Below are 15,233 nucleotides of genomic sequence, written 5' to 3'. Positions count from 1 at the left end.
AATGTTCGAGCATCCTTACGAACTTCGACGAGAGATTCGCGAGAAGAAGAGCTGGGGCTTTGCTCGACTGGACGATTGCAAATGCTGCATTGGCGTTGTTCTCGCGGTAATGCCTTTGTTTCACAAATTCTCTCTGAATTTCTGCTCCATTTGATCGGATTTGGCGAAGAAAGTGGAGGTAGAGGCGGAGGCGGAGGTGGAGGTGGAGGTGGAGGTGGAGGTGGAAGTGGAGGAAGAAGTGAAAGAGGTGGAGATGATGGAAGAGGAGGAACGGACAATTGTATCGGATGTGGTTGAAAAATTGGTCTTGTGTGGAGCTCGAAATCTGCCAGTAAACGATAAGAAGGAGGAACATTTTTGCTTCGTATCCTAGCTAGAATATTGCTTCTTCTGATTTCCAGTTTCATCCGACTTTTGGGACTATAAAGTTTTGTCGATCCATTTCGAGCTCTAATGGCCTCTCTTCTAGCCAGAGTGTGCTGAAGAGTACCACGGAATCTATTGTAAACGTCCGTTGAACTTAGCCTTGTACGAACTTCGCTTCTTGAACAATCGTATCTCAAATTGCTACTCGAAATATCTGCTCCTCCGCTTTCCCTATGCTGAGTGCCTCTATCAATACGTTCCCAGATTTGACCAAATTTTTCTAATACTTTTATGCGTCTGCCAGAGTTCTGATTTGTAATTACGTTTTGTATCGATGGTACATTAACTTTTGTTATATTGGAGGACTTTGAAGGCACGATTTCGGAAAGAAGTTGATCTTCCTCTTCGTCTTCTACATCAAGATTTAGTACAAAAGGAGGTGGAGGTGGCGGCGGCGGCGGTAAATTCGTCGAGGAATCGTCCGATAATAATGAAAAAACAGAGAGATGATCTTTTTTCATAACAATCTCAGATCTCGTTTTATGTTCTGACAAAAGTCTCGTTTCTTCTTCCGGTTGCTCATCTTCTTCCTCGCCGATTTCTCTCGACCGTTGCGCGCTTCGTTTCTTTCTTCGAGAATTGTTAGAAAAGAAAGTAGGTCTAATAGCAGGTAGGCTTTTCGATTTAACGGAGGAGATTTTCGAACGAATCTTCGTTAAAACTTTCATGCTTCCCTTCCTGTTTTTACGACGCTGAGAACTCGTTTCCTCCTCGTCCCAACTTTTCGAGAACGTAGAGGCTAACTTTAGTTTCGATCGTTTTCTCTGAGGACGCATTCGCTCGCTTCTTCGCTCGTTTCCAGGTAAATCTTCCGGCTTGAAGAATATCCAGACGTGGTAACGAGTCTTCTGAGGTCCTATGTACAGCTCGTTGCTATAGGCTGTTTGCAATAATCGAGACACGTACGACAAAATTACCTGAAAACCAAAAATGAACTTTATTCTCGAAAGACTTTTCACCGTGTTTTTATACGAATTCCTAATTTTATTCTTTTTACACGTACCTGATATAGGGATAAAAGAGCAAGATATCCTGTCAAGTACGTTTTGATAACTTCACCTCGACTTATAATCTTCGATCTGCACCCATTAGTGGAGATGGTTAAATGTTTAGGATCGTAGTTGTAGACGGCACTGGGGCTGAGAATATCGTGATGAACACAAGGTTTCGGAATGTCATTGGAACAACAGGAGAAAGGTACATCCACGGGCGTGGAAGTTTCTTCTTCTCGCTCTTCTGGTACTGATCTTTATCACGCAATCAATGCATTCAAGCATTAAGATAGATTAAGAGAACTTACTAAAAATGCTAATACCTCCTTTTAAAACACACAAAAGTAAATGGGTAAAGCTGAGATTAAACGGGATTATCTACGTTCTCCTAAAATCGTTCGACAATCATCATATTTTAAGGAACATTCTGAAAAAATATTTAGGAGCCACATGGTAATCACATTTATAGGTGCGGAGTGAAGCGCTATGTTCGTATTTATTCTGTAAATATAAAGCAAGAAAAAATTCTTCAAGACCACTATAATTATCGATAATTAAACGTAGCTGCTATTTAGAAACTAGTATTAAAGTGCAATTTCCTCAATTCACGATGTAATTTCGTAGTTCATTTTCTCAGAAAGTTCCTCGATTATCCTTTTAACCATTTCTCATATTTATTGCTAACACTTTGTTTCCTTTTCTACACTAGCGTGCACGATGGTCACTAACCATTTAATTCTTGTTATTAACAATAATAAATGGTAATTGGTTCGATTATACCCACTGCCCTTCCAGTCGAGGACCGTTCTCCATATCCTCGGGTCCCTCCATCGACAGTTTCAGCCACGGAATTCGAAACCAATCTTCGTAACTATTATCCCCGCAACATTCGAGTTCGGTTTGAAGAGCGTCCACCCTCGCCTTCACAGCGACGTCAATTCCATATTTCTCCATGGCTTCTATCAAGCCATCGCGGCTTTTTTGCTGAAATCCGCTCAACAGAATCAAGTAAGTGGCATTTAGAATAGCTACCAAGAATCCTGACAGCAGACAGGCAATCACGTGGAAGAATAGAAGCCGATTCACATCGTGAGGATCTACGTTGTCGTCTACTTTGTGTTGATCCTCTAAATCGTTTCTAGCTGGTTCTAGTTTCAGGTAGAGCCAGCACTTAATTCCCAGGATATAGGCAGGGGAACAGCAAACGCCAGCAGACACGATGATCGCGGTCCACACGTGACCGTCACCTGCTCGTCGTGATCCGCTCGTTAACCCACACAATAAAAAAAAAAAGCGAATTCTAAAAAATTCGTCGTATGACCATCACCGAGAAATGGGAGAATTTTTTAGCGCTAGTCGTGCCTGACGATAGTAAAATATTATTATGTGACTCTGCTGCAAAATGTCATTTTCCATTCTTAATAAGTTATTTTAGTTTCACGAGTTATTCTTGTTGCGATATTTCATGCATAATTCTCCGAACGTTCAGAGTCGTTTTATATGTTGAAATAATGGTAATATCAAAATTGCAGCAGTGTCAATATATACACTAGCGTTCATAAGTGACGAGAAAATCGCCCGTTTGAAACACTATCTTTAATAAAACAGATCTGTAATTAATATACGTGATAATATCTGTGAAATATAAATAGTATGACCTAGACGCCGTTAACAAGTTTATTTTGCAATTACGGCTATCCCAAATATGCTAAATCTTCCCTGATTTATTGACGATAGAGTACATTTCAGTGTACAGCAGAACTCCATTTATCTAAATTATGTTTCAGTTAATTTCTGTTCAACCGAAGCCCAGCTGATTAAATCTTCTTATCTGGACATCAACTCTGGCTATGTGAACGAAAAATAATAGATAGTAGGAAGAATTAATATACTTCAATTACGTGTTTATCACGATGAGTTCAGATAAATGAAATTCTGTGTATCATTAATACGATCGCTAATTCCATAGATAAACGCTCGATACCTGATTAAATTGGAAAAAGATTCGATAGATTTAAGGCCGTATTTTAGAAAACTGCCACGAAATACAATCAGAAAATCTCCGGAAATCAGAGGATGAAACGAGTCAGAATTAAAGGCAGTTCTTCCACAAACGACTGTTATCGATTGTTGTAAATGGTTTTCGTACGTGGACTAACCAGGGGTGATAAGATTCAGGTAATCGGCAAAGCCTCTTTCGAATCGTACGGCCCAGAAAATGGCCAGAATGACGGCTAAAAGGCCAGCCAGGTTCATGGAGAAAACAATACAGTAGAGTACTTTCACGGAGGGCCAGCAATAAACGGCATTTACTAAGCCCATGTATCGTTCGCTTTGTGATGGATAATCTTCATTGATATCCAAGGGCCAGTCATCGTAAATAGTTTTGTGTGATTTCCCTAATTATCTCCTCTAAAGGGTTACAATACAAAATAGCTTTATTGCCAAGATATTGAAACCTGAAGTGCCATGCGATAATGCTATTTCTTTCGGTGCTATCTTTGCACTGCAAGTTTCATATAGATTGTTAATAATTTCAAGATATATTCGATTAAAAATTTGACACGTCACATCATTTTATCTGTTGCAAGCTATCATGAAAATTCATAGCAGCGCATCTTTCTTAAATTAAGGAACTAATGAAATTGAACAAGTGGAATTAAATCGGACGAAGAGTAGAAAAATCATTGTTTGCAGCTGTCGCAACTAACGATATTACGACGGTATTATTACAGAACGATAATACTAAACCAAAGGTCGTATGGGATGAAACTTCGCCTATAATAGTTATAAAGGCTTAAATGAGGCTTATAAAGGCTCAAATATTTTAGACAATGAATCATTTTGTTTTTTCGAGTATTAGAATTAGTCAACGTTAGATAAGACAAATAGTGAAATATTAGAAAGATTATTTATTTATTTACTTATAACACTTTTTTTCTCGTGATAATATTGATCTATATCAACACTGTAATATAGATAGGATTATTAGTAATAACCATAGATGTTACGGTAATAAAAATACAGAGATGATAATAAAGTAATAAAATTAGATATTACTATAGTGATTGTAATCAATAAGTGAATAAGTAAAAATATACATATATATATGTATGCTATCTTAGAATTTATAATATTTCTTAATACATGTGCACAGAACGATAATACGATAATATGGTAATAACAACTGATTCTTGGGTTGGCCTCGTTAAAAACTATAAAAAACAGTAACAACGACGGCAAGGATCGCGATAAACGCTATCAGCTCGCCATAAATGCCGTATCAATCGGCTGTAATATAGAAAACGAGTGCCGCATGTGTTCCACATTCACACATCCTCATCGTATTTACCATATATATATCATATATTTTTTCTCTCAATTAACAATGTCCTCCGTCGCCTTCTCTTTTGCCTCGAATTTCTATGCATCGTCAAATTATCAACAATTCAAATCAATGAACAGCGAAACTCGTGGACTCGAATATATTTGTCTGAATGAGGTAAAATCATTGTATATAGAGAGAATTATGCTCTATTATAGTCGAACCGAATCCCCGTTCGATTTATTCATAAAACAATATTATACCATACAGGTAGATCTGTTCTCTCATTATCCTTTATACTACAAGACTTAACGGCTAACGTCCTAAAAATGCATTGGCACTTTCATATGAGAAAAACTATCATCACGAATCCATACGGCACGTTATACATAGCACAATTACCAATGAAAAAATATTGATATATTTGCACGATACGCGCTATCAAATCGTGCAAGATAAACACCCTGAATCATCTGCAACTGCGTCGCTTTAGCATTTCATTGCCCCGTAACAAACTGATCTTCCATTATCTCGCTCTAGATACTGCATTTCTTCTTTTTTTTTCTTTTTAATCCTCTCCTTTTTAATCCCCACGAAATCCGATCAACTCGATTGCGGAGTCGGCTTGTATTCGGATTAAACACGACTGCTTAAACGAGATTCCGATTCAGTAGACTTCCAAATAGGTCCGGTTCCACTTGAAGCAAACCACTAGCCGACATACTCGTATCATAATCAAAATTATCGAATGGCATCATCGGTGAGGATGGCGACGACTCGATTGATTCTCCTCCAGTTATAAATGTATTGTTGGATAGTTGCTTTCTCGCAGCGGGGCTCAGCTGGTCGAAGGATACGCTAGACCCTCTGGAATCCGGACATTGAGGCACCATTTGGTGGTTCTCCAGGTTCACAGACAGTGGAGACATCAGGCTTTTAGGGTATATGGACGGCACGTTCCGCGAGTCCATTAGGTTTTCCTAAATAATTTATACCAATCATTATGCTTCGTTCACAGATTTCTAGAGTATGATGGGTGTGTGGTTAAATATCGCGTGACTCTTGATATTTTAATCAACCCTCCGCGAGGGTAATATACTGTAACACGTTACGTAACTGATAGGATGAAGTCAGTATACTAACCAGATAGCTATAATTATATGCTTTTATAAGGAATGGAAACTTTGAGATAAGAAATAATGCAATTACTGCAGTTTATTTTTAATGTCTTTTAACTGAAATTTTGTGATTAAACGATAAATATTAATGGACAAAGTGCGGGCTTTTATGCACTTAAGAACGACTTCAAAGACGGGAAAATGCACGTAATAAACTATATATAGCGAAGATTATATCGTGTTCTTAAAAATATAAATTTGGGTAAAAATTCGCAGTTTATTCAGAATAAAGATATGAGGCTAACATATGAATCAACACGAGTCCTGACTCCATCTTACTGATTCAACGTCAAATATTCTCTTTTTATTTATTCTGAAAATAAACCTCAGCCCTCCAAATATGAGCATGTCTCCACAATGTTGTATGTTTTTCAACGCGTCACGGTCTCGAAAGCGTGTTGCTGCGTTTCGTATGAAAGACTAGGAAATTGGGAAACATTTCTAACTACGAAAGAAGTCAAATAGAAAATGTTACTTCTGTACTTGTTACTTGCATTCACACGATCGTTTCAAAGTTTTAAAATACATACAGATTCGTCAGCTTTGGTACAGATCCTGATCTAAACAACACATTTCTAATCGACTGGCATCTTTTTTAAATTGTAAAAACAATGATTGATATATTGATAAATGAAATGTGAAACGCATAAATTTTTCTCATAAATTCCAAGAAATTTCATACGCGACGAAATCATATTTTATCATGTATGTTAAACGTTATTCGCATTTTCAAATTACGCAAAGCAATCGATGCAATATCTTTGAAAATAATCTCGTCACTACCGACAGATGTAAAAAAAGGTTGAATAATCAGCATTATCGGTAATGATCGATTGTTTCTTCGATGTTGTTCATGATACATCGTTTAAAAGCAAAAGCATCGTTCGTTGAAACGTCGCTTGGTATACTCAGCACGTGGACGTAGCATTAATATCAAGACTACGATGGAAGGCGATTGGAGCGGAAGGATGAGAAAGGAGGAAACGAAACGCAGCAGTTCAGATGATTCGATGTTCAATGTTCAATGTATTTGGACAATCTTCAATCAACAATTTTATATACTTTGAAGTAGAATACATAACGTGACGTTAAACAGCGACACGGTTAAACGAACTACGGCCGAGCGAAGTTACATCTCTCGTCTCGCCTAACAGATCCCCCGTGTATCCTTCGAAGACACGGGAGACGCGCGCGTGCTCTGTACTCTATCAACATCGTCCTGAATATTTTGTACTTTCGTCATCTCGACTCTCTAAATATTCTCCCTCTTTATCTTTCTCTCTTAAGACCCCTCGTTCACTCGATCTTCCTTTCTGCCTTTCTCTCTCTCTCTCTCTCACTCTCTCGGCGATCATATTTGCGAGTACCGAATCGAGTATCGCGATAATAACTTTCCTAGGAAACTTGTAAATCCATCGTTGTCCGCATCGCGGGAAAAATTACACGAAGTTCGGAAGCATCGTCTGGTGAACTGCCAACTAACTCTTCGCGTTAATCCCTTATCGGTTGATTATCGGCTCAGCCTCGGAAAATATCGCGTCTAACTGTCTCAGACTGTCGCGAAACGCTGTCGAGAGTTAAAAAAAAAAAAAAAAAGAAAGAAAGATAAAAAGAATCGATCGACGATCAAACGTAGGGAGCGTTCGTAAGATCGGTGGACGGTCGACCCATCGCGACGCGATGTTTCGTTGATGTTCATGTACTGGAACTAACTCGGCAATGATAGCTGAGACGCTGAGAACGCGGCTCACGACCTATGAAAGACCCAACGTTCCAGGCAGAAGACATATCGTAAAACGATCGCGAGTTCGAACAGTCGCCTGCTTCACGTGCTCGCTATGCTTTTGGAGGACTTCGGTTTCGCGAAACAAACGTATCCCGCACTCACGTCGCAGCCGGATACCAGGAGATTCATTAGCACGCTGTTGCACGCCGGATTCCGCTGAGAGACCTGACTGATCGCGTCGCCGTTTTCTACGCCGCTTCGACGACACCTTCCTTCGTTCGTTTCGACTTTTCTTCCTCCGCCATCGTTAACTCCACCTCCGCCACCACTGTCTCCTTCGCCATCCTCCGCATTCAGATTCCCTTCTAATCGATTAACGCTCTGTCGACCTTTTACCGTACTGTCGTACGATTCGTTCGCGAAATTATTCCGCAGAACGTTCTGTTGAGACACCAGGCGACGCAACAGTTGACTGTTGCCCAAGTTCGACGATTTTCTCGAAGACGGTTGCTGCTTTGTTAACAGGTGATCCTCTAGACTAAGGTGATCGCTACATTTCGCGGATTCGTCACATCTGATGCGCTTATTGTCGTTCCCTGCGTCTACGGAGGCAGTGTGAATACGCTTCGTTGGTCTGTCCATTTTGGAGGACCAATGGCAGTTATCTAGATTTATATCTGAGACAGGATAATAATAATCAATCTCTCGACGAAGCCTTAAGTCATCCAGATAGAAAACACTTAATAGTTTCATATATTTGTTATTGGTAGAGTTGTACTAGTAGATAGAAGAAGGGACTTACTCTTCCTAGGGATCTGACCGAGAACTTGTACTGGATTCACCAAACCTCCTCCATGGTCGTTATATTTTCTGGAGACGACCTGATCCATTTTCAATAATTGCGCTAAACTAGAATCTGTCGTTCGTTGCTCCTTTTCCGTTAACGTCCTGTAAACAATACATAAAGATTCACGGTTCTCGTGCTGGTTCTCGTAATTATAATTTTCGTCCCGTCATTTCGTACCATTTTAGACAACTTTTGTGATCTGTCGTCTGTGGCGGACTCCACATAACCATATCATTGCTTATAAGCAAATCCAGAGCCTCATCCTGATCCGACATTGGGATATAAGGTGCTCTAAATTCCAACTCGTCGTCACCTATACTATCGTTCAGGCCTAACATTAACATCTCGTCCTCCGATAAACCGTCCGCACCGCTACCTCCTGTCGGGCTACCTAACGAATCTATACTTCGTTCTGGACTCTGAAATATAATACACAACGGGATTAAGCAATTTTTTACTACAATTACGATATTTAGAAGTACTTGGAAATATTTGGCAACGCTTGGAAACACTTGGAAACGTTGTATGGAAATACTTGGAAATACTTGAAAATATTTACGAATACTTGGAAATATTTGCAAGTGGTTGAAAATATTTGGGAATATTCATAGTATATTTGAGAAGATCTGAGAATATTTGTGTAATGTCTGCAAGTGTGTGAAGGAATCGAGAAAATCGGCTCACTTGACGGTACTTGGTGAGCGGCGGTGAAACCGCGCTGGGATCGATGCTACATGGACTGCTCGGTGAATCTCCGTACATGAACGGATCGCTATCGGCCAGAGACTCCCCTAGATCCTTGCTCCTCGAGGTGTCTCCCAACTCGGCATCTTTGAGAGAGTCAGTGAAATCTGTGGAGCGTAATTCAGGTGCTAGGGTTCCATCGGGGCTCAGTAGGGGACAATAGTTGTCGCTGCCAAGAATAAACTCGTCGAGCATGTCCGTAAGGAAAGGCGTGTCTTCGAGGGGGACGCATACGTCGCCAGGTGTAGGCGCCAGATGTGTTAGATCCTCCGGTTCGTCCTTCAGCACTGTAACATTCCATAGATGAAATTCAAATACCTTCAAGGGTACACCGACCGTTGTTTACTTCCGCATTATAACAAATATGGGTTATTCTAAGCGAAAATTGAAGGGAACATACACAATAAGACGTATCTTCTGTATTTTACAAAAAAAGCAATTTTTAAGTTAAGTTTATGTATTGTCATCAATTGCATATTATCTAATCTGTCGTTTCAATTGCTTTCAGAATTAAACGTGCTCGTGTCTATTCTTCTGTATATCTGTCTACGTACCTATCTATCTATTCTTGAACATTGAAGAAAAATTGATTGTCGAACGTCATATAACGTTAGCTACTTTGTTGCTTTTAAGAGAGAAACTTCTTACATTTATTATCTAATTCTAAAAGATAATATATCTCTTTACACAGCAAATCGTTTTTCTCTTCGACTAAGTAATATTGAAATCTTAGTCGCTATATAAAAGTGGAAAAATTAACAAATATAATCTTATCATGCTGTTTCCATGTGCTCGTCATTTGATCCTAAATGTTCGCAATATCGTATCTCGTGTGATAGGCAAGATTTACTGTCTACCTACGAAGTTTTTCTTGTATAACGAGTACTTCTCCCTCACCTAATTATTATTTTCCCTCTCTCTCTCTTTCTCTCTCTCTTTCTCTTTTCATACTCTTCATCGTTATCGACCGAAGTCGCGTGTTACGACATTTATCTCTCGATTATTGCGCGAATAGCAACGAGTTTAAAGAGATAGGCAAACGAGTGAAACGTAAAGATACAAGACGAGGAAAAACAAGACTCGTTGCGAAACAATACGAAGGAAGAGATGAATGACACCCACTCGTAAGGCCTGGATGATCCTCGCTGAAAGTCAAGAAGCCTTTGTTCATGTCCTCGGTACGAGGAGCGAAGATACTCGCTGTCGCTGTCTGTGGCGGTGGTCTGCAGGTGATCTGGTCTTGCTGTTGTTGTTGTTGTTGTTGTTGCGTCGCAATAGAAGCGAACAGGTGTCTGGTAACGACGTGTGGCCTGTCCTGACGAACCGTTGTCTCCGGATCGTATTCCACCGCGGGTTTGCCCTAGAAGATCATTTCCATCAACGCCAAAATTCTTTTCACTTTCTTTCTCAAAGTGAACACACTCCCCTCTCTACAAAACGTATACTTGAAGAATATAGCGAGATCGTGAAATTGATCAGTGGCTATCGTTCACAGCTTTGGATGGCCAATGAGTCAATGAGCAATTAACGATCAATTAATACAAGATGTTATCTATTCGCAAGGATAAAGATAATTTCTAGTAACGCGGATAAACCAAATAAAAATCAACTGCAAATCGATCAAAACTAAACCATATTGCTGTTTCATAAGATACGTGCAATTTTATAAAACTCCTTATAGTAACAATTTCTATTGTCTGAAGACCTAATGGAGCGACCCAATAAATGAGCCACTCTGACACCACATTGATCAACTGCAGAATTAAAAATCAAATAAAAGAGATATCATTCGATCCTCTGTTTCTCTTAAGTTTACCTTGGAATTTACTATTACTTATACGTTATATCTTCGCAATAAACCTACAGAAGTAAATCGTTTCTTTTTTTAAAGTTGTACGCTAATCCTACGATAAACCCGAGCAACAAAATAAAGAAACTAAGAAACAAGAAAGTGGCGACAAGTTAGTCGTTCTAAAAGCCTCGTATATTAGAACTCTGCCTGTTTATCACTGCAAGCCTCTTCGACTACCAATCCTACCGAAATTTAACTGTTTTACAGCCTCGCTATATTCTCCTTCCTCGTATCATACCTGGAACACGAACGGAGCGCGGCTAGCAGCAGATTGCTGGCGGCACCGTTGCTTCCGTTTTGGCCCGTTGTTCTCCTTCAGCGACTCTTCCAGCGATTCTTTCAAAGCCTGTACACCGACGAACGATTTCTCTGTAGACTGGACCGGTCTCGGGAAGGTGTTATCCTTCCGCGAGCCGTCCTGAAGTTGAACAGGCTCCTTCTTCGCTTTGTTGTTCGCCGCGCGGAAGATCGAACTGGTCACTGTCAACGGTTTCGCGCGATTGGAAGAGCCGGTAGTCGCTGGTTTCGATTTTGTAGCAGGTAACGATAATTGTTGCTGGTTCCCCTCGAGCGCTGTATCCTCGAGCTTCTTGCTGTTCACTTGCACTCGAACACGAAGCTTCGTGGTAGCTTGAAGAGGTGGAAGTTGGACAACGTCGCTCGTGGCAGCCGGTTTCTCCTCCGGCTTCACGGCCTCCTCGCTGTCACGTGCTGCGAGCTGCCGCGCGCTGTACACCTCATCCTCGCGTTCCACGCCGCTGAAAGCAGAAATCCTACCTGGTGGAAACTGCCGCGCCATCGACGATCCTGTTTCTACGTGTGACCGACCACTTTCTCTCTCGATTCATTTAATAAACCTGCGTTTTCTAATAGCTAACTGTTGCACGAAGTCTGAGTGAATTTCGGTTCATACAGCGATATTATGTCTGGCGTTTCTTATTTTCCAAATTTCACCCGGTCAGACTGGCTCGCAAGTTCATATTCTATTCTGAACCGGCGTTCTAAGGGACTTCAACTGATATTACGTAATTACATAACAGCCTTCGTTTGTTGTATTATATTCTCTTACTTGCCGCAGTGAAAATTCCCTTAGATAACGCTTCAGGAATACAAAGCGAAATTCACTCTCGTTTATGCCAGCTTTCTGCGATAAACGATCCTACGGAAGCGAGTCACTCGTCGCTTAAGAATCGACCATTAATCGCGTACTTGTGTAATGGAATTGAAAAATCGACGAATATTTCCCAGAGACTCAAATATACCGGCAGGTCCGTACATTCTACGCTCGTAACAACAAATTATCCACCCTCTGCCGAGAGTTAACTCGTACGAAACGTTGCGCGATAAAGTAAAGTACGTACCACTGCCACTCCTCAGCGATCGAGAAAGAAAGATCGGTCGACGAAAGATCAAAATCCGCGAAAACTCCCAATCACGGTGACCAAGAATCACGTTTACCAGAGTATCGAGGGAAATGTGAAACGTACCAAAGAACGACCGGCTTATGCTATTCGAACGCGAATAGGTTGGATGATCAACTGAGATGGTACTAGCCGTCTTCGACGGCCTAGTTAGACGTTCGAACGGGCGCACCGCTCGTGTTCCCCCCTCGTGTACTCCGGTTCGTTCGTTCGTTCGGGTCCTGACCCTCGTACGCGAGAGAGCGAAGCACATGGCCACGGTTTTTAGCTCGCGAGCCCCCCTTGCATAACAATTACCGTTTGATGGGCCGGGAAGCTGCGAACGCGTGCTGGAACGAAGCGAATTCCTTCGAACCAACATGGAACCAACCAACCGATCGGGCCGAAGCTCAATGAACGTGTACTTCTTCTTTTCGTATAGATGCAGGCGAATGGCAGCAGTTGACTCGAGGTCGATCCTCGAGTTTGCCATTACCACGGCCAGATTTTATGGCTTTAGAAATCGTATGACGACTTGAACACAAGACGCCTGCCAAAACCGATCTCTAGATACCGTTCTTACCAAAGTGCTTTCGTTTCCGACGAATTTTAATCGCCGCACGTGAAAAGACGAACAGACTTTGGGATAATTTTGTCCTCGTAACTCGTTGATCTTACGGAGGAGACTCGAGTGTCGTCTTGGCAATTTTCTTGCGCCCGCCAGTTTGTTTTTCATATTTATATAAGTGGGAATGATTTTATTAGGTTGTCTTATATATCCGTCCTATTTTCGTCCTATTTACAAACAGAGAATACGAAACAAATATAGGAGCCACACTGGGAAGTCGAACTGGGAAGTCGAACTAACCAGGTTCGTTCTTTAAAAGTTTCTTGCGATTTTAGAATCGAGAAGTTACGACCGATGTTTAATTCTTCGAGAGCCAAATATAACTAACCTCGATGGAGTTGCTCGTCAGTTTGACGTCCGAGTGGCTCGTATATTATCGACCTAATAATTACTCGAAGCGACGAACAACCTTTGGGAAATGTACATCTATACCTATATCTATAATTAATTGTACGAGAAGATGCAAATTCGATCTTCGTCGTTTTCTCCTATCTCGGAACGTTCGAATATCTGTAGTAGGTTTCACGACCTCGAGATAAAGACAAGAATCGTCCAATCGGATATGACAAAACTATGTGTCGAAAATAAGATAAAGCTTGCACATTGTAATCATTATGAAACTCGATCGCGCCGTTAAATTCTTGCAAATCGTTCTGCCGCGAGCGAAATAAGCTTGGTTCGTTGGAAAACGAATCAGTACGATAGAGGAGGTGTCAAGCGATTCTAATGTCACAGTGACACTTCGATCGGCCAAAATGCGTCAGGGACATCGTAGAAAAGCGACTACACGCCGATCTCTGGCGAGGAGCCGTGGCTTTCTCGCCTCTCTGCTCTCGATGTAGGTTATCGCGAAGGTTAAGGCTGCTAGCGCTAGCAGCCGATTCGACGACGAGCGTGATCGAGCGCGTGTGAGCCGTCAATTTTCACGGACGAAAAAAAAAAAGGGGGGGGAAAAGAAAAAAGAAAGGAAAGAGTAGAGAAGAACTCGTTAGCCGCGGATTTTCGACTACGGAAACGAAAAATTCGAAATCGTTTTTTATAATTGCGTAGATAAGTTAGAGAAATTTAAAACGAAAGACAGATATCAAACTTCTAATCTCGATGCTAAATTCGCTGATAACAGAACTACACATAGCGGATACCTCCTTAGGGCACGCCACGATTCAAGGATTAACTCATTAACCTATTAAGAATCAACGTTGCATCAACATAACGCTACATGCGCAATTTGTTGTTTTCCGTCAATTTATGTAACTTGATTATGATTACGAGTTATAATTTACATAACGAAATTTTGAATTGTGATTGTGAAAGGAGATTTCCAACGCTTCGCCTCGTACTTCTTTCCTCGCTTCGCCGTATTTCCTTCTTTCGCCTACGGTCTACTGTTTCATGAGACTTGAAGAAGTCGAGCTGTTCGTACGACGTACAAGCTGTCTCATAGATCGAAGGAAAGCTCCTTTAAGCTTCTGCGAGAAACTTATCTAGCGTACGCGGGACGATAACTATAATTTACATTGTCTGTATTTCTTTTTATAATATTGGAAACTTCACGCTGTCTGGATCGACGACTAAGCGCAACGAAACACTGTACTAAAACAGTGCACACTTGTTGCGAACTTTCAAACTGGACATCCAAATTTCACCGCTGACGATCGAACGATGAAAATAAAGTGACTTGTATAGAAATATATATATCGGACCTTTGCAATTCCTTTTTATATCCAGAACGTCGAAGAAAAGAATTTGATGACATAGAGCGACTAAAAGGAAAAAGCTGCGAACGAAATGTTGCGTTAATGCAACGTTGTTCCTTAATGAATTAAATGCCACGAGAAGAAGAGAGAGCGACAGAGGGTTTGAAGGGGAAACGGTGAGACGTCTGACGCTGCGTTACCGTATACAACAGTATAGGCCGAGTCGAGCACTAACTAACTTTAACCAGTCACAACGGCTCGGTAATTGTCGCAAATTGACCAGCGGGACCCCAAACGTGGAACGGCAGGAGCGTCGTCGCAGTCGCCTCGTGGTTGCGTGCAAATCACGCGAGAGAATCTCAACGGGAATACCTACGCTTGTAAGCGAAGAACGTGGCTTCTTTCATAAATACAGAAG

At 41.1% G+C, this 15,233-nt stretch overlaps 2 protein-coding genes across 4 annotated transcripts in view; both read right to left on the bottom strand.

Moving 5' to 3' along the window:
• Positions 1-2,165: 2,165 nt before the first annotated feature.
• LOC117205447 lies at positions 2,166-4,812 on the bottom strand. The gene is made up of 3 exons (XM_033443831.1): positions 3,574-4,812; positions 3,403-3,453; positions 2,166-2,742 (listed from the first exon to the last, which is right to left on the bottom strand). Exons 1-3 carry the CDS (start codon positions 3,738-3,740, stop codon positions 2,193-2,195), a joined length of 768 nt encoding a protein of 255 aa, XP_033299722.1. The 5' UTR covers positions 3,741-4,812; the 3' UTR covers positions 2,166-2,192.
• Positions 4,813-5,308: 496 nt separating this feature from the next.
• LOC117205451 (protein similar-like) overlaps positions 5,309-15,233 on the bottom strand; it is a 36,965-nt gene continuing 27,040 nt past the window's right edge. For all 3 annotated transcript variants that reach the window (XM_033443840.1, XM_033443839.1, XM_033443838.1), the window contains exons 8-14: positions 11,329-11,848; positions 10,361-10,598; positions 9,179-9,525; positions 8,672-8,913; positions 8,450-8,595; positions 7,810-8,324; positions 5,309-5,723 (exon numbers count right to left, since the gene is read on the bottom strand). In XM_033443840.1, the coding sequence (XP_033299731.1) occupies positions 5,394-5,723; positions 7,810-8,324; positions 8,450-8,595; positions 8,672-8,913; positions 9,179-9,525; positions 10,361-10,598; positions 11,329-11,848 (2,338 nt within the window). In that variant the 3' untranslated portion in view covers positions 5,309-5,393. The remainder of the gene's footprint in view (positions 5,724-7,809; positions 8,325-8,449; positions 8,596-8,671; positions 8,914-9,178; positions 9,526-10,360; positions 10,599-11,328; positions 11,849-15,233) is intronic.

Source organism: Bombus bifarius, unplaced genomic scaffold (genome assembly GCF_011952205.1).
Source record: "Bombus bifarius isolate JDL3187 unplaced genomic scaffold, Bbif_JDL3187 scf7180000007990, whole genome shotgun sequence".
In the NCBI taxonomy this organism is placed as follows: Eukaryota; Metazoa; Arthropoda; class Insecta; order Hymenoptera; family Apidae; genus Bombus; species Bombus bifarius.
This window is presented reverse-complemented; position numbering and strand designations above follow the sequence as displayed.